Genomic DNA, 27,979 nt, shown 5'->3' with positions numbered 1-27,979 from the left:
GTGCGTTGCCACCCGCAGGACCCATTGGAATTCCCAGGGTTGACCTCCAGCCGGGAATGGATTTCCCCAGTTCAGAATGGATCCCATTACCCTTCCCACCAATGTGTCCACCACCGGTAACCCTGACTGGAAGGCCCTGGAGACATCTGTCCCGTCTGGTTGAGCCTTTTAGGACCTTCTGGCCCTAAAGCTTCCCTGGCTTGATTGACAGTCAGTTAATGGCACTGCTGTGGCATGCCTCTCTCCCCACTCCCTGCCATCATCCCTAAGTATCTCCCCTGAGCCCTGTCCCCTGTGCACTGGTGTGTCCCTGTGCATGTGTGTGCAGTGCGTGTCTGTCTTTGCATGCCGGTTGCTTGACCCAAGGCTCCAGAAACGGGAGTCTTGGTGTTCACGATGCACTAGCTTTGGTGGCACGGTAAGGCCCCAGCTACTGCGACACACAACCGGGCCCTGCTCAAACCACTGCATGTGTAAACTCATCTCTAACTCAGAGCTTGGGGGGCTGGCATATGGGTCCCAGCCTGGAAGAGACCCTCAGATCAAGAGATCCTAGCGTGTGCTAGGATCACACTCAATCCATCTTAGTTAGACCTGGGCGGCAGTGTCATGGATGAATCAGAAGGAGAATCAGGCTTCTTTTATGGGATCTGCTCCTGTGTGACTTTGGCCAAGTCACTTAACTTCTCTGAGCCACTGTCTCATCATCCATAAAATGAGTGGTTTGGACCAGATCTCCATGTTCAAAGCTCTCCTGAGAAGGATCTTTTGGCCCCAGCAGCTGGAACTCCCATTCTAGGAAGGGACCTTTTTTCTGGGGATATTGGGACCCCAAGTTTGTGTTGACAGAAGTGACCCCATTAGTCTTCTTCCTACTAGTCAAGCAAAGCCCTTTGCTCTCATTGTAAATTTCCACAAGTCCCAATTATGGGGATTCCACTGTGGCTGGGATTTTCACAGAGATGACACTTTCATCTTCTTTGGGAGCTGTGAAGGAGGAGGGCATGTGAATAAATAGACACGTAAATTAGTAGCTTCCTGTTCTGTTCCTTTAGGGACAGCCACCCATGATGGCCTCCTGGTGCATAGAGGAGCAGGGAGAAAGCTGTGCACTCCCTTTTAGCTTCTAGAACCTTTCCCAGCTTCTTTTTAGCCCAGCCCAACTGCCCTGAAAAAGAGGACAGGGGAACCAGCAGAGAAAACAGGAGAAAGCCCTCAGGACCCATACTTCCCAGGGTCGGCCTGGAGGAGGAGCTGGGTGGGAGAGCCGCCGAGCCAGTCCACAGCCGCCGTGTCGTGGGGATAGGCAGAGAGCAGCTCGATGCTTCCTGGCATGATTTACCTTGTTGGCCCTTTCCTGCAACAATTAATCACGTGACCGCGTTTGTGCACAGGAGCCCCCTCAGTGGGGGCCGATGGGCTGTGTACAGTCTCAGCTGCATTTAACCTGATGAATGGAGCTCAAGCAACCTGCTTTGAAGCTTTGTTCTGCAATCGGTTTGAAGTATTCCCGGTGGGTTTTGCGCATTCCTTACTTGTCTTCCATAGGAGACTTCAGAAAACTGGTCCTGAGAAAGGAAAAATTGCAACTTTAAAAAATTGGACTAAAACCATCAGGAGAAGGGTTGTAGTGATTTAACTTGAAGAAAGCTGCTTGTCAAACATAAGCAGCAGCAGGACTGCCGTGTACAGCAGGGCAGGTTGTGCACTGCACAACTCCATGGATTCACTATGATGTAAATGACATCCTGGTGTTGTACAGTGTGGCAGTTCTCAGTGGCAATGATGTCACATAGATGAGCAGGCCCTATCTAGGAAAAAGTGGCCTTCCTAGGTGATGTCCTTACAGATGTCCCGGCTATAAGAGAGCTCAGACATTTGTTTCTCTTCTGAAATCCTTGAGTAAATCTGGACATTAGCATTGGGGTGTCAGATGGGTAGGTGATAGGATAGGAGAGAACCTGTGGGTTAAGGGCAGAGTTTTGTGACAACATCTGTCCAGGGCAGAGCTGTCAGTGTCTGCGTCACTTTCTCCAATAACTAGATGTGAATGAATTTTAGGGTGAGCTGGAAAAGCAGCTTCTACAAGCAAACCCCATCCTGGAGGCTTTTGGCAACGCCAAAACCGTCAAGAACGACAACTCCTCACGATTTGTAAGTAGCAAAGCCACATGGGTTTTCTGGAAAAGGCTCGGGTCCCCTGGTGTCACCTCCTGCCTGAGAATGCAGAGTATATGTGTGCAGGGGACGTCTGAGGCTGAAGGGATGGAGGTGTGCATTGCAACAGCATTTTGCTCTGCATCTCCAGTTCTCTCTTGACCTTACAACCCTGCAAGTGCTCCAGCCACTTACTCCCTCATTCATTCACTCACTATTCATTCAACAAATATTCATTCAGCGTCTGCTATATACTAGGCTCCCTGTTAGAATTTGACATTCATAATTCATTCAGTAAATATTTACTGAGCACCTAGTAAGTGCTAGACACTTATACCCAATACTCATTTATTTATTCAGCAAAACATGCATTGAGTACCTACTATGTACCAAGCACATGCAAGTTTCAATAAACATTTATTACGCACCCACTGTATACAATCATTCTGGCAGGCATTTTTACACACACCATTCTCTCTCTCTCTCTCTCTTCACTTGGCTCATTTTCATTAAGCACCTACTGTATAGCAGACCCTGATCTAGACAGCAAACAATTCAGACGTGGTTCCAGCCTTCACAAAGCTTGTGGCCTAGTTGGGGAGCCAACAGTCAATGAGGCAGGACTTCCCACACAGGCTTTCCCAGGTTCCAAGGGCCACCCCCCGCCTTTCTCACCTGAGCCTAATGGGGGCAGGAGAACCCTGAACACAGGTGGTTGATGACACTTAGACAAAAATTATCTTGTTGTACAAAAGAAGTGGGGGCCTCCACTCCATAGGAGAGTCAGAAAGATACTTCTTTTTTTTAAGAGGAATGATGCTTTTTTAAAAAATTATTTTATTTATTTATTTTTGGCTGTGTTGGGTCTTTGTTGCTGTGCGTGGGCTTTCTCTAGTTGATGCGAGCAGGGGCTACTCTTTGTTGCGGTGCGTGGGTTTCTCATTGCGGTGGCTTTTCTTGTTGTGGAACGTGGGCTCTAGGCGCACAGGCTTCAGTAGTTGTGGCATGAGGGCTCAGTATTTATGGCTTGCGGGTTCTAGAGCACAGGCTCAGTAGTTGTGGCACATGGGCCTCGTTTTGCTCCGCAGCATTTGAGATCTTCCCGGACCAGGGCTCCAACCCGTGTCCCCTGCATTGGCAGGCAGATTCTTAACCACTGCGCCACCTGGGAAGCCCAGAAAGATACTTTGATGAGGAAGTTTGGAGGAAAGACTGCATCTGAATTCCACTAGTGAGGAGGCCCCTTCTGATGTGTGGGTGCCCCTCTGAACTGTCAGTCACCAGATGGGACCCTGTGAAAAACTCTTTGTGGAAACCTCTGCCCCGCCCATGTAGAGCTGCTCCGTGGGTATCTCTGTGTCCTGCATATTCACACGCATGGGCCCCAGCCTTGTCAACCTCAAGACCCACTTCTTATTACAAGTAATTATGCAGTGTTCCCTTTCCTTCCCTGAAAAATTAGAGTCATAGATTACATCACCTACTACACACATCAGATTAAAAAAAAAATAGCACAATGCCCTTGCTATAATATGAAGGAGAAATAAAACAATTCATAATTAAAATGTGCATTTCAACATATCAGTTCTCGGGCCAGATCACATATGAAGACACAATGAACTAGTCAGACACTTGCATTTATATCCAGAATCACTGTGACCTTGACAGCTACAAATGCAGGCTGAGACGAGGGGGGGTTCGTCTGGGGACTGAAGCCATGGGATGGGATTTTCCAGAATGATGACATACTCTTTGGAAAGCTCTGAACCAAAGAACAATTTGCTCTCGAGTTACATGGATATGACATTCCTACATGAGAACAACATTAACATTTTTTGTGTGTTTTTATCTAAAACACCATTAGGGTCTAGGCTCAGCTAATTATAAACAGGTTTTTCACCTCCGTGAGTGTCAGGTGGGACATTTGAAAGTCATAGGGTAGGTGGCTAATGCTTGGTGTCTGGGACTCTCTTGGTCATTGCAGGATGCCCAGCATCCTTGGCCCCTGTCCACTAAGAGCAGTAGCTGCCACCGTCATGTAACAATTCCAGTCCCTCCCCTAGATTTCCAAAATCCTCGTGGGGTTTGTGTTGGCTGCACCAAGAAGCACTGCATTTGTGCGTTGCAACCCAGTGCAAGTTTCTAGGATGTCAGTAAATGAGAGGAAATTCAAAGTGAATCCCTGAAATGTCCCCACTCACTGGTGCCCCAGGCCTTCTCGGGAGGAAGGCAAGATGGCTCCAGGACCAGCAGGTTCCTCTGTTACAGTTGCAATGACGTTCATGGTCCTGAATCATCCTACTGTCTGTCTCACTTCCTGATGGAGAAAGAGTGAGGGTTTTGTCGAGGCCCAAGCAAGCCTAGGGGATGGTGCCTCCCACCATGTAATCACAGGTGGGTGAGGGCGGTAAGGATACGATCCTTTGTCAGCTGTTAAGAAAGCAGGAAAAGGGCCAGTGCTGCCAGATGCGGGACCTGGCTGTCCTTGGTTTTGTGGTTCGGCTGAGGCAGAAGGCAGGTGGATTGGCATCTCTTCCAAGTGGAGAGATCTGATGGGCCCCGGGGCTGGGGCCATGGCCCAGCCTTGCCTACAGAGCCTCCTATGCAGGGCCTGCTCAGATAGCGTGGCTCCCTGGCATCACTGTTCATGCTCACCTGCCCCAAAGAAGCGGTTTAATTTGCAGCTGGATGAACTTGGGCTTGATTGATCATGGAGGCCCAGTGTGTTTCTGGGCAGGGGGACAGCGGGGGAGGCCTCCAGCCACTGGGTGTGGCAAAACGTGCCTTCTACTCATGGCTCTACCTCTTAGGAGCACTACCACACTGGGCAGGTCCCACTAGCTCTCTTGGCCTCAGTCTCCCCACCTTTAAGATGGGGAGAGCTATGATGGGCTGAGGGTCATTGCAAGAGCAAGTGAAATTGATTTGAGAAAGTGTTTTCTAAGTTCCTCTGTTGCCATAAGGCCCTCGATCTTCCCAGCTCAGGAGATGCTGACCTGTGAGATTCTTGAGTGTTTGCAAGAACCTCTCTCTGGTTTTTTTCTTTTCCCCTTGAATGTTCCTTGACTTCTCTCTCCCCACGTGCCTGCAGCATGAGGGTGAGGGGCTGAGGCTGGGGAATCCACCATGAACTGTGTTTTCCTGTTGGCAGGGCAAATTTATCCGCATCAACTTTGATGTCACGGGTTACATCGTGGGAGCCAACATTGAGACATGTATCCTTTGCTGAGCCTGGGCCACCTGGGGCTCCCACCCTTGGTCCCACCAACCTCCTGCCCAGAGCCTGAGGGGGGCACAAGAGCCACCCCTCTCTCCCTAGGCTCTTGGGTGCCATCCAGAACAAATCTCCCCTGGGGTTGTTTTCCCTTAACAACAAGCCTTGTAGTGTGGTGGTCCCCAGGTTTGGGGACCTCAAGCAGCCTGTGTTTGATTCTGAGTGGACCTCTTCCTAGCTGAGCGACCTTGGGCTAGTTACTCAACCTCTCTGTGCCTCGTCAGTGAAATGGGGATGATAATAATACCTGCCTCATAGAGGTGTCGTGAGAATCAAGTGAATTAATTCATGTAAAGCTCTTAGAACCATGACAGAATAAGGGCTGGTTGAGCATCGGCTATCGTGAGAACTTTGCTTCATCCTTTTCGAGCCAGGGTCCAAGGCTAAACCCGGACCCCTTGTCCTTCTTAGGAACAGAGCAGCTCCAGCCCACAGATAGGACATCAATGGAAACAGAACTTTCCCAGAGGAACAGCCTGCTTCTGGCAAAGCAAGCAGGAAGCTGTTTCTGTAAATCTAAGGAATCAGAATTCCGCCAGCCCACCAGTGCCCCCTCGTGCTCCTTAACATCCCAGAGGGGGCTCAGGGCATGGCTGGGGTCAACTAACCAGGCCCCATCCCCACCTCCCAGAGCTGGGCAGGGATTAAATGAGATACAGCAAAAGACACCCATATTCTCCTACGGGGGGATAAGGAGACCATAAATAGCCTCGTGTGGGCTCAGAACAGGTAAGGCCACCAGCTGAGTTCTGGTTTTCAGAAGTTTCTGGATTTGGGAATTGCAGATGAGAGTTTGTGACCCTGTATAATAAGAGGCGTTGGGAGGAGAAATTAGTCTACATGACCTGACATGACAGAGTTGTGGGGGGGGACACAGTCTAATCCAATGGATTTGGGGGCACAGAGAAGAAGTGATCATTCATTCTTCAGTGGTTAGGGTTTTGCAGATTTTGTTACAGTCAAGTAGAGCCTGGTTCTTACATGGGGAAATCCACCTGGTACAAGAGCCCAACCACCCGTGTGCCTCCCCACCATCCCCTCCCCCCATGGCAGAACAGCTCTCCTTAGATTGATTAGTGGGTCATGTTTACAGTCTCCTGAGGCTAGGCAGCTAGTCAGCTGCGTCAAGGTCACTCAGCCAGCCAGAACTGGTACCCAGCTCTTGAAGCCCAGCCCCTTGTCTGGGGTGGTTTTGGTCACCGCAGACACTTGGCATTGTCACTTCCTAGCTCTGTGCTCCTGGGAAATGAGCCTTCCCTGAGCTTCCCTGGGCCTCAGTTTCCCTATATTGAAAAGCACTTAGCTTCTAGGATAGTTTGTGAGGTTTAAATGAGAAAATGCACGTCAAACATTTAGCACAGGGATTAACAAATCATAGAGGGTGTAATTATTTTTACTCTGTAATATCTAAAGACAGCTCACTCTACAGAAGAGGAGTTGGTGATGGCTGCAGGGGAAACATCTCATTTCATGCCCCTCCCATAAGTCTTTCATCCTGGAGTCCTTTGACTCCTGTCTTTTTATGCTTTTTTCCCCACTCCGTTCCCCTCACTTTCCCCGGCACTGGGGCCTGCCAGCAGCACCCAGTGGTCTCATTTTGGATCTGTGAGCCAGAACTGGAAGGTCAACTCATGTGGACCAGGCATGGATGGCTTGACTCTGCCCCAGCAATCAGACTCTTCAGAACACTCCAGGGAACCTCTCCCGGGTCCTGGAGATTTCCCCTCCAGCAGCTGGTGTGACAAGGATTGGGGAGGAAGGTCATGCTCGCACAAGAGGTACACGTGGTATCCCTGGGATTCTTAACTCCTCCCAAACCAGATCTGCTAGAAAAGTCACGGGCGATTCGCCAAGCCAGAGACGAGAGGACGTTCCACATGTTTTACTATCTGATTGCTGGAGCCAAGGAGAAGATGAGAAGTAAGTGATGAGCAAGGACGTGTGTTGGGAGATCTCAGCCCTCCCTTTCATCATGATCCAGGGTTAATCGATCGGCTGTTAACACAGAGTCTGAGATCCTGCCAGGAAAAGAGCTACACATCTCTAGGCAGCATCTCCTTTGTGTGAGTGAGTGTGGCTTCTGTTCAGTCATTCTCATTTACTGAGCACCTACTATGTGACATAGTAGATGTCCATTTCAGTTAGGCATTAAATAATTAATTAATCAAGCCCAGTTAGACTGGACGACATCAAGTCCAAATAGACACAATCTGTGCCTTCCAGGAAGGGAGAAAGACAATTGCCATATTTGCACGTTTATAGAACTTACAGGTATTTAAGAGGCATTCTGATTTTATAAGGAATTTGGAAGGGCAGTGGAACCAAGCACTTTTCATTATTCCTGTTTTGAAAATAACTTTGAATTGACCTTTTTGTAGGGCAGGGGTCACCTATATTTTTCTGTAAAGAACCAGATAGTAAATCTCTTAGGTTCTGTAGGCCACATGGTTTTTGTCACAACTACTCAGCTCTGCTGTTGTAATGCAGAAGCAGCCATAGGCAATGCCTAAACCAATGGCAAAGCTATACTACAATAGAATTTTATTTACAAAAATAGGAATGTGCTGTAGTTTGCTGCCCTCTGTTGTAAGGAAAATATTTTTCACATAAAAACTATATACTGTATACCAGACTCCAATAGGAAATTATACATTCTAGGCATGTAGAACAGTTAATCTACTAACTGCAAAGAATACACAAATCACAGCTGAAAAAAGGAGTATACCAGTCAATACAAGTACATAGTATGGTCTACATTCTAGTAATAAGTTTAAGTCCTAAATTTTAGGAGAACAGTACAAATTTTGCTTCCCATCAGTTTTATGACCCGTGGTTAGTTATTTTGCTTAGAAAATTACCAAAAGGACGTGTGGGCTGGTACCTTTGCTGTGATGAGGTGTATTGCAACGTTCCACCACTAGGGGAAGCAGCGTTCCTTATTTAATCTTGTTGCTTGGCACCTGGAGCAATTTTGGATGAAAGGGGGGAGGCGGAATGGATGTTAGACAGTGGCACATAGGTAAATTAGCAGTTATAGTGCAGACACGGTGGCGTGGCCCAAAGAGAAGCGTTTATATTTTTCTTCCACCTCTTTGGCACCAAAGTCAACAGTTTTGTTGTTTGGTAACCTGGGTTCCAGTTTTGTGCTCTGCCTCCGGTCTTCCAGAAATCAAGAGAGGATAAAGTCAACAACTGAGATCCCTAGGAACCACTTGTATGCTTGATGATAGATCTGGGAAGAGGTTAGGCTTTTAGGGGGAATCAAATATTTCCACATGTATCCATGGTCTGGATAATGAAATCTTGGCAAAGACTCAAATCCTTGTGACTTTAATCAGGCATTTCAATTAATCCAAAGGCTTAACTGGTGTCTCGGGTCAACTTAACCTCGAGTTTATCAAGTAGCTTCCTAGTGACTTGACCCAGGAAAACCCTTTGTTTAAAAAGAAAAGCATCTTGCTGAATTCCCTCCAAAAGTATAATCAAATCCAGCCTAATTAAAGATTGATCTGGAAGAGGACACTTGATATATTGGACAGTGTCATAAAAGCAAATAGTATAAGAAAAAAAGAAGCAATTATAAATTTGGGAGAGAAAGGGATGAATAACAACAAAGGAATGTAGCTACAGAGTATGACTTTTCAGAGAATAATATTTAATAAATGTCATAAACAAGGAGTTGACAAATAGTTTTACTAAAGGGCCAGATAGTCCGTATTTTAGGCTTTGGGGATCATTTGGTTTTTCTTGCAACTACTCAACTCTGGCTGCTATTGTAGCATGAAAGCAGCTGTAGAAAATAGACAAGGAGATGGGAGTGCTTGTTTCAATAAAACTTTATTTACAAATAAGAACCTGCTACATAAAAAAATAAAAATAAAATTCAAAAATTCAAAAAAAAAAAGAACCTGCTATTTAAAAAAATAAACTAAATAAAATTTTAAAAAAAGAGCCTGCTGTGTAAAAACATAAAAATAAAATTAAAAAAAAAACTTTATTTACAAAGATAACCAGCAGACCAGATTTACCAATCCCTAATATAAGCCTTTTCTACTGATTCAGCTAGAAATAGTTTGAGAAGAGGGAGGCTAAATTGTAAAAGCAATTGTAAGAGCACTAAATCTTTTGCCACCATAGCAGGAAGTCAATAGATAATATCTAATTTTGACATATCCAGAAGTAGCCATTAATATGATATATAAAAGTAATAAATAGTAAGCCTATTATATAGAGAGATAATGATAACTACCAGAAAAAAACAGTTAAAAGAGATAAAAGCAGTTATTGTAGGGTAAGGTAGGAGTTGCAGAAAAGATGGGACAAGCAATTGGTGTTTTTATTATAAACCTTTAGATAATAATTAATTTTTTTCTCATAAATATATTTATTAAGCTTAACATGTTTGGTGAAGATAGGACAAAATCAACTATTACACAACATATATAGAACAAAAATCACAGTGTTAATTAGATGTCCAAAAAGATATATATGGTAAAATCATATACAGCTAGAGAATTATTTGATTATTAAAGAAGGAAAAACTGGGGTGATTCAGGGACAAATGCTGATGAAGGTTGTAAAACGAGGGTGCCTTTTTCCTCCCTCGGGATGCTCGTCAAGTTCACATTAAATTCTGTTTGAACAGTGTTGACTAGAAGCTGCAAGTTGCATTTCTCAGGCTCTTAGTATGAGCTTCATATCAATACCTCAGTCATTGATTTTTAAAATCCATGTGTATGTGTGATTTTGATAAAAGTTTAATAAATGGATGGATAAAGATTAATCTAACTTTTCAGACAGCTTTGTTCCTGAAGGCAGGGTACTTTTGGGCAATTGAGATAAAGGTGTATCTTCCTCTGGGTAGATGCAATGTCCTGTCAGGGGTCATGGCTTAGCAAGTGGAGCCAAGGCTGGATTTCAGCTGCCAGGCACCCTGGGGCAGTGCACAACCTGCACCACTGTATGAGGTGGGTGATGGCTTCTATGCGATGAAGCAGAAGGAAGGTTTAAACTGTCCAAGTCTTGGGAAAGGGAAAGAAATTATGATGGGCCAGACCCTTTACCAGGTTCCTGTCTCCTATTCAAAGTAGAAGTGTGCCTTCCTGACCACCACCCCGTCTTCCTCTCCTTCTAGATGACTTGCTTTTGGAGGGCTTCAACAACTACACATTCCTCTCCAACGGATTTGTGCCCATCCCGGCAGCCCAGGACGATGAGATGTTCCAGGAAACCGTGGAGGCCATGGCGATCATGGGCTTCAATGATGAGGAGCAGCTGTGTAAGTCTCCCCACCTTGAGGCGGGGTGCTGGTGAGGAGAGCGAGGTGCCTGCTCTCGGTACTGATACCAGAAAAGCTTTACCGAGAGTCCAGGCTCTTGTTCAACTCGTCCAAAAGAATTTGGGCAAGGAACACAAGGCACTAAGGAAAAAAATAAGCACGCACACACACACACACACACACGTGCACACACACATACTGAGGCCAAGGAGCAAGAGAACAAAGAAGTTCATTTAGTGCAGAAGTGAAAATTACACACTCGAAGAAGAGTGTGGGCATCCTCGTGAGTGAGGGGTGCCCCGCAAGGTTGTTGATCCCCCTTTTATCTTATTTTTAGCCCATTGAATGGGTGGAATGTTTAGCCTTTTTGATTAGGGGTGGAATGTTCATTGAGGGGAAGGCTGAGGTGTGGCCTGGATTACACCAGGTTGCATCAGCCCCCAGTCTTGTGCATTTTTCTGCTGAAACCACTGTACCTGTGCTCTAAGAGATGTTTTCCCTTAAATTTTCCTTTGCTAGTCAAGCGCCACAGGTGAAAAGTCTTATAGGGTCATCAGCAACCTGTGCATTTTTATTGTGCATGCTCTACAGTTTTATTGGTCAGTTTCTTGCTCAGATGTTACAAAATTTCTGTGTTAGATACCATTACTCCATGCGTCTTGGCCTCATTAAGTGCAAAACAAGGAGGTGGCTTTGCCTTCTGCCTAATGCCTATACATGAGGAGGCTGTCCTTGGGCCCGGCCCTGTCTTTCCTGCCTCAGGACCACTGGAATTAGTTAGGGACTTTTCTCTGGTCAGGACAGATTTCTGCTCTCTGAATTCCCCACTCCCTCAAAAAAAAGAAGAAGAAAAATTAATATTACTTTAGGTGGTTTATTGGTGTTTTAGAAAGGTGGCTGCATGAGTTATGGCTCTTTTGGTTACAAGTGACCAAATTGGCTTAAGCAAAAAGGAAAATGATTCACTCATAGAGCTGAAAAATTCAGGGATACTGGTTTTAGGAACAGCAAATTCTAGGGACTCAAAGAATGTCTTTAGAACTTGGTCTTGCAACAACATTGTCTTTAAGTAGGCAGTAGTTTCTTGGCAACAAAATAGCTGCTATGGCTCCAGCCCTTACATCCATTGGGTTTATGTCCAGCAGAAATGAGCAGAGTGGATTCCCTGCCTGCATCCCTGAATGGAGTCACATTGCCTAGGTTGACATGCATATTCCTGAGCTACTCACAATGAGCCAGGGTTGTAGAAAGCTCTGTTATGTCTCTTTGTTATGGTCTCGATTCCATTCTTGGAGCTGGAGGTAGAGAGATTGTTGGCCTCATTGAGAACATGTAGACGGAGGGGAGGGGGAGTAATTGAGGCAGTAGGTGTACTTGGGTTCTTCCTGGAAAGGCAGTTCTGGTGATGGACCAATATTCATCAATATCATCAACCAATGACCAAGAAACACATTTCGTCCTGAGAATAGGAAAGCTCATAGAGATATTTCTGGTTTCCATACTGTGCAAGAAACACTTTTTCTTCTGGGTTAGATATGCCTCAATACTCAAGGTTAATCTCTTTTGGGAACACCAGGACAAGATTGTGGAAAACTTCGCTTTCTTCCCACGCCCACACCCCTTTGGAGCCCCAGAATAATGGCTACAGTTGCCAAAATGAAACGTATAAGGAAGGGCAGCTCCTTCAGAGATAACTTGGGGCCCAGAAAAAAGAAGGCTCCATGAATGAGATAACAAATGGGTGGCGTTTGTGGATTTTGGCCAGGATCCTACTTCAGAATCCAGTGCTTACAGCATCCCTTCCTTAATGACATCAGCTCTGCAAGAATGATTCATTTTATTTGGAACATGAGTCAGTTTTTACTTCTAATCTTTGTTTTAAAAAAAAATACAACTGATGATTAAGTACTTGCTGAAGGCCAGATATTTGCTAAATCCCTTTTTTTTTTCGGGACTTCCCTGGCGGTCCAGTGATTGGGACTTCGCCTGCCAGTGCAGGGGGTGAGGGTTCGATCCCTGGTCAGGGAGCTAAGATTCCCAGATGCCTCGCAGCCAAAAAATCAAGGCATAAAACAGAATCAATATTGTAACAAATTCAATAAAGACTTTAAAAATGGTCCACATCAAAAAAAAATCTTTAAAAATAAAAGAAATTAATGGGGTGGAAAGGACCATATACACAAATAAACAGATAGTGACATCATGACAGGTACCTTAAAAGAGACACAAATTACACTCAGAAGTCCAGAGACTGTAACAAGTAGCAGAAATATCATTTACATAATTGTGACTTTAAGTACAATGGTCCATGGGAAAGTAATGGCATAAGAATTTCCAATCCACTGTAATAAGAAACACAAGTTTGTAGGTGACCTTTTTTGTCCCACAATGAAAGGTCTTAAATGTCAGGGCTATATTTCCTTTTTTTTTTAAAATTTTTAAATTTTATTTTATTTATTTTTTTATACAGCAAGCTCTTATTAGTCATCAATTTTATACACATCAGTGTATACATGTCAATTCCAATCGCCCAGTTCATCCCACCACCATCCCCACCCCCCTGCGGCTTTCCCCCCTTGGTGTCCATACATTTGTTCTCTACATCTGTGTCTCAACTTCTGCCCCACAAACCGGTTCATCTCTACCATTTTTCTAGGTTCCACACACATGCGTTAATATACGATATTTGTTTTTCTCTTTCTGACTTACTTCACTCTGTATGACAGTCTCTAGATCCATCCATGTCTCAACAAATGACCCAATTTCGTTCCTTTTTATGGCCGAGTAATATTCCATTGTATATATGTACCACAACTTCTTTGTCCATTCGTCTGTCGATGGGCATTTAGGTTGCTTCCATGACCTGGCTATTGTAAATAGTGCTGCAATGAACATTGGGGTGCATGTGTCTTTTTGAATTACAGTTTTCTCTGGGTATATGCCCAGTAGTGGGATTGCTGGATCATATGGTAACTCTATTTTTAGTTTTTTAAGGAACCTCCATACTGTTCTCCATAGTGGCTGTATCAATTTACATTCCCACCAACAGTGCAAGAGGGTTCCCTTTTCTCCACACCCTCTCCAGCATTTGTTGTTTGTAGATTTTCTGATGATGCCCATTCTACCTGGTATGAGGTGATACATTGTAGTTTTGATTTTCATTTCTCTAATAATTGGTGATGTTGAGCAGCTTTTCATGTGCTTCTTGGCCATCTTTATGTCTTCTTTGGAGAAATGTCTATTTAGGTCTTCTGCCCATTTTTGGATTGGGTTGTTTGTTTCTTTAATATTGAGCTGCATGAGCTGTTTATACATTTTGGAGATTAATCCTTTGGCCATTGATTCGTTTGCAAATATTTTCTCCCATTCTGAGGGGGTTGTCTTTTTGTCTTGTTTATGGTTTCCTTTGCTGTGCAAAAGCTTTTAAGTTTCATTAGGTCCCATTTGTTTATTTTTGTTTTTATTTCCATTACTCTAGGAGGTGGTCAAAAAAGATCTTGCTGTGATTTATGTCAAAGAGTATTCTTCCGATGTTTTCCTCTAAGAGTGCTAAATCCCCTTTTTTAAAAAATGTACCAGAACGTTCAGTTTTATTTAAATACTAAAAAACTGAAACAAACTAAAATATTGATTGATAGAAGCCTTCTTCAATTATTGGTTGACCTTATGAAAGAAAGCAACGGGACCTTTTAAATGGTCTTAGAAAGACATTGCCTTACGTGGAAATGCTTCTAATATATTTAAAGTGAAGACATCAGGGAACAAAGCAATGTGCTAAATGCTTTATATGCATTATTTAATATCACAACAACCCTAAGGGGTGGCCATTATTACCTCAATTTGCAGATGAGGAAACTGAGGTACAGAGAAGTAAAGGAACTTACCCAAGGACACACTGTTGGAGCTGGGACTCACTCGGGTCTCATGGAATCCCAAGCCCCACTTTATGATTCACTGTGCTCTGTTTTTGTCCGTGGGAAGGTGGCTTTTGTCCTTTAAACTGCAAAATAAAGATCTGTGTCAGAACCAAGGTATGGAAACCAAGGTTAGAAGGGGCCCAGAATGTTCTACACTGTGGACTCGCTTTGCTGGGTGATAAGTGATGCAGAAGCCCACCATGAGATGGTGGTCCCTTCTCTAGTCCCCTTCAGTTCTTCTGATGACTTTCAAAGAGAGGAGCAGTTTGGCACCTACTAGGTCTTCAGCCCCTCCCTGACACTTGCTAATCACCCTTTTAACCCTGGAGAGCAGACCCCAGGTCCAGCACCTCGGGCAGGCCCTAGCCTCTTGCTAGCATTTGATAATATGGTTTATCTTTCCTGTATTTATTTTTATAGTTTCCATCTATTTATGGCAAGGGAAGCTGATTTTTCACTTAAGATAAAGTTTTCTACTTAAGTGAATCATAGGAAAGAGAAGTGAATGTAAAGAAAAATGTTAAGTGAATAGTAGAACAGGCGGTATGCCTATAGAACAAGCATTAGGATGAGGGTGTACAAATGACTGACACCCATGGGACACGGACTTAGACCAGTGTGTATACCAACCTTGATTATAAATCTAGGGCTACTCCCAACCCTCCCCAAAGAAGCCAAAGGAAAATGGGGAGCTGAGGGTGGTGTCAGGCCTAAGCCCTGGAGCTGCATGAGGTTCCAGGTGACCGGTCTCCTCTGGTTCCTGGACTTTAGCAAGGGAGAATTACTTGCCCTAGATTGCACAGGGAGCTAGAACAGTATAAGACCATCATAATCATTGTGACATCATAGCAACTACTTTTTATTGAGCACTGCCCGGGTTTAGGTGCTATGCATTTAATCCTTATGACAACCCTATGAAGCAGGTGTTTTTATGGGCCTTCAGATGGTGAAATGGGCCCAGAGAGGCTAATACCTGACTTGAAGTCACACAGCTGCTAATAACATGGCCAAGATACGAACCCCTGGCAGCTAACTCCAGCGTCGTCCTCAGATCCTCCCAGGGACTGTCTAGGTCCATTTCCAGATGTCAGTCATTCACAATTGATGCTGCTTCTGGGTTTCATCTGTATCATCATTGTTTGAATATTTTTATGCCTAGGGTGGATTTCTATAGCCCCATCCACTCTGGGCTTTGTCCTAAACAACAGTTCTGTACAATCACTAAGTATGTGTCCTGGTTATACGATTTGAAATAAATTAGAATAAGTACCTAACTATTGAAATGTTTTAAAAGTTTCACATACCACCTAAAACCATCCACCCTGTGTACATGTGGTACATCTGCCACATGTTGGGAAAGCCTGTTTCCTGTTCCTCAGTAATAAGGGTGGCATATTAGTTTCCTGAGGCTACTGTAACAATTTACCACAAACTTGGTTGCTTAAAACAACAGGAATTTATTCTCTCATGGTTCTGGAGGCCAGAAGTCTGAAACCAAGGTGTGGGCATGGTTGGTTTCTTCTGGGGGCTCTGAGGGAAAATCCATCCCAGGCCCCTCTCCCGGCTTCTGTGGCTGCCGGCAGTCCTTGGCTTGTAGACGCATCACTCCAACCTGCCTCCTTCTTCATGTTTCCTTCTGCCCTGTGCATCTTCTCTTCTCTCTGTTATCAGGTCACTTGTCATTGGATTTAGGGCCCACCAGTTTAATCTAAGGTGATCTCATTTAATTGCATCTGCAGGGATCTTTTTTCCAAATAAGGTTGCATTCACACGTTCTGGATGGTCATGTCTTTGGGCGGCCACCAGTCAACCCACTACGGGTGGCTACTTCTATTTAACACCTACTGGGCCAGGCCCCTGGCTTGCAGCATCTCTCCTGATATAAACTTTATGAAGCAGGTACTGCTGTTACTCTCTCCATTTTGCAGGTGGGGAAACTGAGGCTCAGCAAGGTGAAGCTGGACTTCCTAACACTGGAGTGCATGCTTTCAGCCACTGCCCCAGACCGCCAGCCCTTGCCACCCTTGCTATCTGGGCAGCCCTCTCCACTTTGCACTTTGCTGTCCACCGGCTCTTGTGACCTGGGAGTGGTGACAATTCTTTTGTTATTTCTGTGACAGTGCTATCTATACCAGAAAGTGCAAACCAGCAGTGCCTGAGCCCTCAAGAGAGACTGGCCTCCACAGCCTTGAAAGTTGTTTATTTTAAACCTGGGTAGATTTCACATAAAAATCTGGGTTTCCATCATCTTTGGAAAAATCAGAAGCCTGGCAGCTCTGGGCTTGCCTCCCCCGTGGCCATGATTGGAGTAGCAACTCTCCCCTTTCATGCAGGGTTGTGGCCCCCCTGAGTCCCCACAGTCCCCATCAATCTGCTCTGTTCGTTTAGACCAGTGGTTCTCAGTTAGGCGTGAGTCAGCCCCCCCCCCCCCCCCCCCCCCGATACTTGGCAATGTCTGGAGACATTTTTGGTTGTCACAACTTGGGAGAGGGTAGCACTACTGACATCTAGTGGTTAGAGACCAGGGATGTGCTAAATAGCCTATAACGATGCATAGGATATCCCCACAACAAATTATCTGGGCCAAAATTTCACTAGTGCCCAGGTTGAGTGCCGAGGTTCACTGCTTACCCAGGTTCTGCAGACGTTCCAGCAATCCTAATTTAGATTTGCACTTTAAGAACTGTGAGTATTGGTCTTGACAGTTTACTAAACCCCTTTCATAGATGGTATTAAAGAAACTGCCTCAGCTGTGCCCTATCAGCAGAAGCTTTGTTCATCTTTTGGGTGTAGATTTTTGCAGTGGCGAATGGGAGCATACGGGTGGCTGATCTAGGCCTTTCTCCTCCTGAGCTGGGCCAGGTGTGAGGACAGCTGTTGTAAAAGGTTGTCACTGCTCGTTTGGCCTAAGGAACCAGAGGAGGCTGGAATCTCTAGGTTTTGTTCTTGGAACACAGTGATTTCTTCTTGGAAATCCTGGGTGAGTTGCACCTGAGTTAATCTAAAGCCACGCATTTGCATTAATCAATCCTCCCTCTATCCAACCAACCAACCATCCATCCATCCATCCATCTATCCATCTTCCTCCATCTATCTATTCATCAATCCATTGATTGATCCATCCATCTATTATCTATCCCTTCATTGATCCATCTATCATCCGTTTTCCTTCCTTTCATCCATCCGTCAATTCATCTTCCATCCATCCATCTTCCATCCCTTCTCATGTGTCTGAACACACCTGTGTAACTAGTACCTGTTATAACTAAGAGAACATGAATACCACCAGACCCCATGAAGCTCCATCTTGTTCCTTCTAGTAGCTTCCGCCAGTCAAGGATGACCACCACCCTGACTTCTAACAGCATAGTTTTGCCCGTTCTTGAACGTTCTGTAAATGGGGCTTATATGGTATGTTCTTGTTTGCATTTGGAGTCCTTTGTTCAGCATTAGTATTTGTGAGATATACAGCAATTTTGTTGTTTGTAGTCATAAATCATTCAGTCTCCTTACTGTATAGAAGGGGTTGACAAACATTTTCTGTAAAGGGCCAGAGAGTAAATATTTTAGCCTTGGTGGGCCATACGATCTCCATGGCAACTGTTGAACTCTGCCATTAAGCATGCAAACCGCTATAGACAATATGTAAGTGAATGAGTGTGGCTGGGTTCCAATAAAACTTTATTTACAATGGCAGGCATTGGGCCGGATTTGGTCCATTGGCTATAGATTGCCATCCCCTGCTGCATAGTATTCCACTGTAGCTCAAGGTTTTTAGCAACCATCCAAAAATATTCTGCTCCTCCCAGCCAGGTTTTCTCCCCTCTTAGCAGGGAATTGGGGTGCTTTGGCTTTCTCCTAAAAGCTCAGAACTGAGTCTTTTTAGGGGAAAGATGTAGGCCGGCTCTGGGTCCTCAGTGACCTTTAGACTCCAAACCTTGGTATTGGCACTTGTGTCTTATCTGTTCTTCTCTCCTCACTTCAGCCATATTGAAGGTGGTGTCATCCGTCCTGCAACTTGGGAATATTGTCTTCAAGAAGGAAAGAAACACAGACCAGGCGTCCATGCCAGATAACACAGGTGCTTGCTGCTTTTTCATAATAACTGATGACTTTGGTGGTGGGAGGGAAGGTCACATTGTCTTTGCTTATTTTTCTGAATGAGGTTATCTGGGGCATTAACAAGAACTAGACTAGATTATTATCACTTAATTCTCTCTTTTTTCAAACTTTTCACTGCTTAAGATCCTACGTGGAAAGTTCTTGAGTCAGAGAGTGGGGGGAAAAACTAAGTTTTGGATCAGACAGGATCCTTAGGGAGTGCCTCTTCTAAAAACCCCATACTCATTTGTTTTATTAAACAAATATTTTTGAGCACCTGCTATATGCCGGGCACTGGGATACAGCAGGAAATGAGACAGGGACCACCCCGTTTCTCATGGCATATACGGTCTTGTTGGGGAGACAGACCTCACATTTCCCTGCAGATGGGATTGTCGGATAAAATAAAGGATGCCCAGTGAAATTTGAATTTCAGATAAGCATTTTTGATAGTAAGTACGTTCCAGGCAATATTGGGGACATAATTATACTAAAAAATGTTCATTGTTTATCTGAAATTCAAGTTTCACTGGGCGTCCTCTATATTCTTCCTAAATCTTGACAGCCCTACCTGCAAATGAGCAGTGTTTGCTGTTTTGAAAAGATGGCCTGGCTACCACCATGCTTGTTGGCGGCTGATGCAAAAGGATGACTTAGGTTCCCAACTTGCTCACCTGTGGCCTCAACATCGCCGTCTCAGGCTGTATATCGGGGTGCTTTTCCAAGCTCCCAGTTTGGCTGCCAGTTGTTTCTTATGTGTTACACTCCCAGATATAGCAGGTTAAAGGAATCCTTGCTCTGAGGAGAGACCCTCAGGGAAAGAGAAACCGAAAGAGCACCGTTGAAAAGAGACGGTAAAAAACCCTAAAACTACACTATTTATCGTCCACCTCACTCATCCAAGCTATCGTGCATCACTAGTCTTCACGTCAAGGAAGCAGCTAATGGATTTTTTTTTTTTTTTTTGGAGAACAAGTTTTTATGCAGAACTACATGAATACAGCAAGAACCCACACGTTCACCGTTCAGAATTGACATTTGTGAATATTTTCAAATACATCTTTGTCTTTAGAATGAAGCAAAACACAGTATAGAGAAGACTGACATCTCTCATTCTCCCAACTGAGTCCCTGAACCTCCTGGCAACCACAATTGTACTGTACCACATACCCTTCTGGTCTTATGTTTATAATTTCACACACATGTATCTGAACAGTAAACAGTGTTGCTTTGTGAGTGTGTTTTTAATTCACATGAATGATATCACTCCGTAGGCATCATTCTGCAACTTTTTTTTTTTTTTTTTTTTTTACTCTGTACACACAACTGTCTAGATCAGGGTTTCCTAACAGTAGCATCCCCTAGTGTGACAACCAAAAATGTCTCCAGACATTGCCAAAGTCCCGTGGGAGCAAAATCATCCCCAGCTGAGAACCACTGGTCTAGAGAGAAAGAAAAAGCCAGGTCATTGCTTTAACTGCTATTTGGTATTCCATCTTATAAAAATACTGTGATATATTTGTTTGCTCCCTTATGAATAGACATTTAAGTTGTTTCCAATATTTTTTCCACTACATACGTTGCAACATATATCTTGGAATGGTGGAACGAATGCTTATTGAATTTAACTATATGTCAGGTTCATACCTACCTCATTTAATCCCATTGACAACCCAACAAGGTACCAAATAGCTGACCCTTTTTGTAAGCAAGAGTCTGGGAAGCTACGTAGCTTTTCCAAAATCACAGGACTAGGAAGTGGGAAAGGAACAAGGATTTGAACCTAGTTCTGACCCTAAGACCCCAGTTGGGGCCCACCTCCATCCCAGCCCATCATTGCCTCTTTTAGCTAAACACTGGGGGTGAGGTCACTAATGACAGCAGTTTTTAGGACCCTTTCATGCTATGTTCACTATCATGTTCCATCTCACCAAGGAAAAACCAATGTATTCACAGGTCACAAATATCCCATGTTATGTGCCTTCTTTTCCAAGCCTGCACTTTTGTGATACACTTAATATGCTTCTTTTCTCCATCCAGCTGCTCAGAAAGTTTGCCACCTCATGGGAATTAATGTGACAGATTTCACCAGATCCATCCTGACCCCACGTATCAAAGTCGGGCGGGATGTGGTACAGAAAGCTCAGACAAAAGAACAGGTAAATGATGCATTTGCCATTTATTCCTGCACTTGTCATTTATTCCTGCAGAATCTTCCATCCATCCATCCACCCCTCTAGCCATCCATCCATCCATCCACCCATCCATCCATCCACCCATCCACCCATCCATCCATCCATCTGTCCATCCATCCATGCATCTGTTACCTAACCAAACTTGGGTCCACTCACCAGCCACACAGCAAAGCCAATTTGCTGACACTGAGTTGTGGTGAAGGAAAGTACAGGGTTTATTGCAGGTGCCCAGTGAGGAGAATGGGCGGCTCATGTTCAGAAGACCTGAACTCCCTGCTGGCTGTCAGGGAAGGGCTTTTAAAGGCAACATTTGGGGTCAGGGTTGTAGGGGGCGTGACTTTCTTCAGATTGGTTGGTGGTGAGGTAACAGGTGGTGTTCCAGGAATCTTAATCATCGACCTTCTGCTTCCAACCAGTCTGGGGTCTATGCACTTGTGTATGTAGTCACCATCCTCCACCTGGGTGGGGGGTCTTAGTTCCTGCAGAACAACTCAAAGACTGTGTCAGATTCACATTGTTATGTGTATCCCTTGAGGAGGAATTAGGACTCTGTTTTATCCCTGCACTATTGTTTCTTGACTGCTTTCCTTTGTTTCTGCATTCCCTCACTTCCCTAATTAGTAACTCCTTGAATCTGCTCTTTGGGAATCAGGGAAGGCTTAGGAGCCCTTTTTCTACAAACAAGAAACAGGGGACATGGAGGGGCTTTTGTACCTGTCAAGGTCCCGCAGGGTTCTGTTCAGTTTTGGCCCCCATCCCCACTCCAATCCTGAGTGGAACAGGTACAGTACGAGAAAGGGAATAAAATTTTGGATAGAGAGATTAATCATAAACTCGGCAGAGGAACTCGGTTTTAGCGGGACTTGGTTTCACATCCATCCATCCACCCATCCATCTTTGTATCCCTCATCTATCCAATACTAGAATAATCAAAGTCCTATGACAGGTTTTGAAGATACAACACTGACTGCATAAGAACAGCAGAGTTCCTCACTCCTGACCTCATCTTGAGCTCTTAATTGAAGGTACGAGGTCTGAACTAATTTTTGGAAATGACTGTATACCCTTTCTAGAGGCAGGACTGACGGCCTCTAAATGATCGCTGGGATGGTGCAGACTCCACTTTGTTCCAGGTCCCTCTGACAGGGAGTGATTATTATTCACATTGCCATTCCTAGGTCTGACCACTCCATCCCTCATTGCTGGTTGTAGAGATGGTATAGTTTCCTTTTCTTTGTTTATTTTTTAAGGACTGATTATAGGCAGAGGGAAAATAAAAATCCAGGGCCACCAGCCAGGCTCATGTGAAAACACAGCCCATTGGGAGTAACCATGTCCTCTCGCCCCCCTGCAGGCAGACTTTGCAGTAGAGGCTCTGGCCAAGGCCACTTATGAGCGCCTTTTCCGCTGGATACTCACCCGCGTGAACAAAGCCCTGGACAAGACTCACCGGCAAGGGGCTTCGTTCCTGGGGATCCTGGACATCGCCGGATTTGAGATCTTTGAGGTACAGCTTCGCAGGCTCACAACAGACATAGTCTCGGTTCTCTGGAAATAAGCTTCCACTTGGAGAAATCACTATTTTGGAGAAAGGCAGGTGGCTACTATAGGGTGGGAGACTGTCTAGTTAAGGTTAAATCCTTGAGGGTGTAAGAGACAGAAATCCAATGGGGAATGCATTGGTTTCTGAAACTGAAGCCAGAGGTACAGCTGGATCCAACAGGCAGGACCTGAACTCCTGCCATCTCCCCCTCTCCACTGTCCTCCACCTTGGCTCTATTCTCAAGCAGGCTCTCCCCTCATGGTGGCAAGATGGCTGCCATCGCTCCAGACTGCCTCTCAGTTCCAACCAGTTCCAATTCTTTCCAACAGTTCCACCCAAAATCTTGGAATTGAGTCTCATTGACTCCTACCTGAGTTGGGCCACATGTCACCTCAGAGCCAAGCACGGTATTTCGGGTCTTTCAGTACTTCATGGAATGTAACATGGCTCCTGGATCCCACTCCCATGGGTTGGAGGGAAGTTCTCAGTGAAAGGGAAGATGTTGAGATTGACAGATATTCCAAAACATATCTACTGTGGAATTACTCCCTCTCTGAGCCTCAGTTTCCACATCTGCAAAATGGGGTGATGAAATACCTTACACGGTTATTCTATCCATAAGTCATTGGGCAGATGGAGATAAGATCCTTAAAACCATGTGTGTCCTTAAAACCATGTGACATGAGAATAAGTAACTTTTGCCAGCCCTCATGAACCCTGGGCAGCCTTCACTGGGGCCTGAGACCTCTCTGGGTGCTGAAATGGCACAGCAGCCTTGTGGAAAGTGTGTCTGGCATGGGGCTTTCTCCATCACGGAGCTTCTCCGGGGCCCCAAGTCCTCTGACTTGTACCGTGATGCTCACGGGGCCTCCCCTGGTGTCATGTGCTCAGGTGAACTCGTTCGAGCAGCTGTGCATCAACTACACCAACGAGAAGCTGCAGCAGCTCTTCAACCACACCATGTTCATCCTGGAGCAAGAGGAGTACCAGCGTGAGGGCATCGAATGGAACTTCATCGACTTTGGGCTGGACCTGCAGCCATGCATCGAGCTCATCGAGCGGCCGGTAAGGCCCCACATCACACTCGCACGCAGCCGGCACGCAGACCTTGCACTCTCTCCATGGGGTACGGCTTCCCCCATCGCTGAGTCCCGAAAGCCTGTAAACTGAATCTTTGTGAACTAAGTCACATTGTCCCTTAACCCACATTTTCATATCAAAGGTATTTCTTTTTTTATTCCTCCCCTCTCCTCTCCTCCCCACCACGCCCATCCCTCCCCTTCCCATCTCTCCCAGTCGTTCATTCCCAAAGGCAAGAATCTTGGGTTTTTTCACTGACCCATCCCAAACTCCTAGAACCATGCACATAGTAGGTACACAAGAAATAATTATTGAATGACCATTTACTGAGCACCTACTATGTGCTGGGCCCTCTCTTTAGGGGCTGGGGATGTAACAATGAATGAGATGGACACAGTCCCTGCCCTCCTGGAAGAGCAGATAATGAAACCAAACAAAAGAAGCAACTAAAACCCCTGATAAGGCCAATGTGGAGAGTGGTTTAGGAATGCCTGCTTTGGACAGAGTAGTCAGGAAAGGTTTCTCTGATCTGAGTCCAAAAAGTGAAGACCATTCCAGCAGAGCAAATGGCATGTGCAGATTTGGCGGTGCTCCTGACACCTTAGTTTAAAGTGTCTCAGCCACAGAGAAGCACTTTACTCAAAGGAACCCTTAGGTGAATTTATATGTAAAGGAATGCATTCCTTTGCTAGAAATCTTTGTGATGTTGTGTGTGTACTGCCCACGAGGGGGCAGCAGCAAACATGTTCTGTTGGGGCTGGCCCTTCCATCCCTAGTGCTGGTCCATTGGGCACATAATTCTTTGAGGATAGATTGGGGGAGCGGGGGTGGAGGGCATAAATCCACCTTTATATGTAGGTAGATACAGTAATGGAGCCTATGCATGTGTTTGGGTGACCAGCTCTTCCTGGCAAGCCTGAGGCTTGGGCACCTTTGCTATGGTCTGCCCTGCTTGTCTTCCACAGAACAACCCTCCAGGTGTGCTGGCCCTGCTGGACGAGGAGTGCTGGTTCCCCAAAGCCACAGACAAGTCCTTTGTGGAGAAGTTGTGCTCGGAGCAGGGCAGCCACCCCAAGTTTCAGAAGCCCAAGCAACTCAAGGACAAAACTGAATTCTCTATCATCCACTATGCCGGGAAGGTACCAGCTGAATGTCCCAGGCGTCTCTCTGTCCCAGGGGACCCAGGCAGGATGCTCAGAGTAGGAGCAACTTGCGAATGGCAGAACCCAAAGACATCTGGTCTAAATCAGATCCCAACCAAGTCTTACACATGATTTGTCTAAGCATCAGTCAGGGACAAGATATAGAGATATAACATATAATAGAAGGCTAAGGTATATATAATACATGTATATTAGAGATATAGAATATATAATATAGTAGAGAGGTCAGTATATATGTTGTATATTATATACATATATGAGATATATAATATATTAGAGAGGCTATTGTATACAGCTATTATATTAGCCTCTCTAATATACTACAACCTTGGTGGCCAGGCAGTTCTTTCTCATATAGACTCTAAATCCTTCCTGCTATAAGTTAAACCCAACAGGAAGGGCCAACTGGAATGGGGTGACCAATAAACCCACTTTTGATTCCAACAGGAATCTCCTTTATCATGGCCTTGGGTTTGCCATTGCCAGCCTGTGCCACCCAGGGAAATCTGCGATGGCTGTCTTCTTCTTCTTCCTTCTTCCTCCTTCCTCCTCCTCCGCCTCCGTCATCATTGTCATCATCATGTCATAGCTCTTAATGTACAGGACCTTCCCCTATGGCTCCTGAGGGTCCTGGCTAATGTAGAAAAGACATAGCTCAGTCTGACTTGCAGAAACTTAAGAGTATTTTATTGACTCCCCAGTATCTTCACTGCATCATGGGAACAAGCAATGCCCTAAACCAGGGATTGGCGAACTACAGCCCAGGTGCCAAACCCAGCCCACAGCCTATTTTTGTAAATAAAGTTTTATTGGCACACAGTTAAGATCAGGCCTGGCCATCACCGTTAACAACCCACATCCTGTAATAGCCCGCCAGAGCTATTTTATCAGTTCCTTCATTTCATAGTCAAAATAATAAAATTAAAAAGAGGTCCCCAAATTTAATTTAAAAACCAGATTGTTGTCAAGCCTTCGCTGGATGAGAGGGGAACTTTGGGTGTGAGGGGAGGATATTCACCACCAGCGAAGCTCCACACCTTTCGGAAATCACAGGCATCGTGCTGGGCTCTGGAAAAGGGAGGCTGCCAGAGGAGGCTTACTAGGAGAAGGCAAGGATAGAGACGAGGCCTTCCTAGCAAAGGCTGCCATGGCTGATACCCTACTGTGCGCAGAGCCCTTTAAAGTTCTGACCTATTGGTCTCTTCATTGAGGTTTGTGGATTCCCATCATGGCAACCACTAACGTTTCCTCTCTGACCTCGGAAGATCCGGGAGGGAAACAGGAGGACTGGAGCCCTGCCCTTAGTTCATAACTGACGCAGGAGCACCTGACCGGTGGGGTGGTCCTTGGCAGGTGGACTACAATGCAAATGCCTGGCTGACCAAGAATATGGACCCGCTGAACGACAATGTGACGTCCCTCCTCAATGCCTCCTCAGACAAGTTTGTGGCCGACCTGTGGAAAGACGGTAAGGCCCTGCCGGCTGGAGCAGGAGGACTGAACTCCCTCCAGCCCCTTCCAGCTGCCCCTGATTCCCACACCTGCTCCCAGGAGGGGCGGGCCTGTGTGCAGTGGGGGAGAGGGCAGTGTTGGCAGGTGCTAATGATGTCTGATTGACACATTCAACAAATTCCTGAGCCCCTCAACCCCACGCCTGGACCCCAGGGAGAAGGTCCTGAGTCAGGGCTCAGGCACTGATGGAGGAAATATCCTAGAAGGCATGTTGGGTCAGAGGGCCTCCTTCTGGAGTCAGAAAGACTTAACTGAATTCTATTCTCTGCCATGTACCCGCTGTGTGACCTTGGACAAGTCACTTGACTTCCTTAAGCTTCCCTGTCCTCATTGCTAATACCAGAAAAATAATAATAATCCCCTACCTCCCCTAAGATTATTGTGAGGGTGAAATTAGATCAGTGGGGCCAAGCTTGACCATGGATCAGGATCTCCTGGAAGGCTTGTTAAAACTCAGATGATCACTGGGCCTCCTCACCGGGATGGGGCCTGAGAATTTGTATTTCTAACAAGTTCCTGGGTGGTGCTGATGCTGCTGATTTGGGGACCACACTTCGGTTCCCTTTAAGAACTAGAGGATAGATAATCCAGCTGAAGTACTTAGCACCTGCTGGGCCCATAGTAGGGACTTAGTACATATCGGCTGCTGCAATGACTATTAGGGGTGGTGGGCTTTACTGCTTTTGTTCCTGGACCTCGGTGCCCACAGCAGATTTCACTCTTGACACAGAGCCTGTGGGCCTAGGGCCTACAGGACTGGCTGCCCTTGCTTTAGGCATGGGGTTCAGTTCTGCCAACATTTACTGGGTGCCAAGGCCCTGGGAATGGGGTAACAGCATCTCAACCTGGGTCATACCTCACACCTAGGACTCATGATGAACTCAGCAAGTCCTTCCTTCAAGGAGCCACAGTCTTGTGGGAGAGGCAGACAAACAAAGACATTATTACATGGAGCCTAATTGAGCGCAAGGAGCAGAAATGGCAGGGTCTAATGCCAGTGGGGTTGAACTCCACACCACCATCAACCAACTGGATACAACTGACTATACCTGTAGTCTGTGTTGTCCAACAGCAGAACACATGTTCTCAAGCTCATGTGGAACATTCACCAAGATGGACCACACTCTGGACCCTAAAACACACCTTAACAAATTGAAAAGAATAGAAATCATACAATGTCTGCTCTTAGACCACAGTGGAATTAAACTAGAAATAACAGAAAGGTAACTGAAAAATCTGAAAGTATGTGGAGGTTAAACAACACACTTCTAAATAACATAATGGGTCAAAGAACAAATTTCTTTGACCCATGTGTTATTTAGAAGTGTGTTGTCGTGTGTTAATATTCTCAAGGGAAATTTTAAAATATGATGAACCAAATGAAAATGAAAACACTACATATTAAAATTTGTGGGATACAGCAAAAGCTGTGCTTTGAGGGAAACTTATAGCAATGCCAGGATTGGGCTTGGTATGTGCAGCACTCGCTGGGCCAGTAGGAGTCTCTCATTCCATTCTGAAAGAAAAAGAGTCTTGGTGGTGATAATAGTAATAATAATAATAATACCACCACCCACTCTTTGTTGCTTTGTTGAGCACTTATCAAAGTGCCAGATTCCTATGTTGGAGTGTTTGCTATGCCTTCTGCCCAGAATATTCCTTCTCTTGATATCTACCTGACTACTTCTTTCTGGTCTCTACTCAAAAATATCAGTTTATCAGAGAGACACCCCCATCACGCTAAGAGATCACCCCCATC

The 27,979-nt window shown here is 45.3% G+C and overlaps 1 protein-coding gene across 3 annotated transcripts in view; it reads left to right on the top strand.

Annotated features, from left to right (window-relative positions):
* MYH11 (myosin heavy chain 11) overlaps positions 1 to 27,979 on the top strand; it is a gene marked incomplete at its 5' end in the record, with an annotated part of 108,464 nt that overhangs the window by 47,692 nt on the left and 32,793 nt on the right. For all 3 annotated transcript variants that reach the window (XM_082432545.1, XM_082432544.1, XM_082432546.1), the window contains 10 exons: positions 2,062 to 2,154; positions 5,309 to 5,372; positions 7,253 to 7,351; positions 10,566 to 10,709; positions 18,612 to 18,707; positions 20,768 to 20,886; positions 22,277 to 22,429; positions 23,357 to 23,530; positions 24,511 to 24,684; positions 26,062 to 26,176. In XM_082432545.1, the coding sequence (XP_082288671.1) occupies positions 2,062 to 2,154; positions 5,309 to 5,372; positions 7,253 to 7,351; positions 10,566 to 10,709; positions 18,612 to 18,707; positions 20,768 to 20,886; positions 22,277 to 22,429; positions 23,357 to 23,530; positions 24,511 to 24,684; positions 26,062 to 26,176 (1,231 nt within the window). The remainder of the gene's footprint in view (positions 1 to 2,061; positions 2,155 to 5,308; positions 5,373 to 7,252; positions 7,352 to 10,565; positions 10,710 to 18,611; positions 18,708 to 20,767; positions 20,887 to 22,276; positions 22,430 to 23,356; positions 23,531 to 24,510; positions 24,685 to 26,061; positions 26,177 to 27,979) is intronic.

This window comes from Balaenoptera physalus (genome assembly GCF_965194825.1).
Source record: "Balaenoptera physalus genome assembly, chromosome: 16".
Classification (NCBI taxonomy): domain Eukaryota; kingdom Metazoa; phylum Chordata; class Mammalia; order Artiodactyla; family Balaenopteridae; genus Balaenoptera; species Balaenoptera physalus.
The sequence above is the reverse complement of the archived record's forward strand: the minus strand, read 5'-3'. Positions and strand labels throughout refer to the sequence as shown.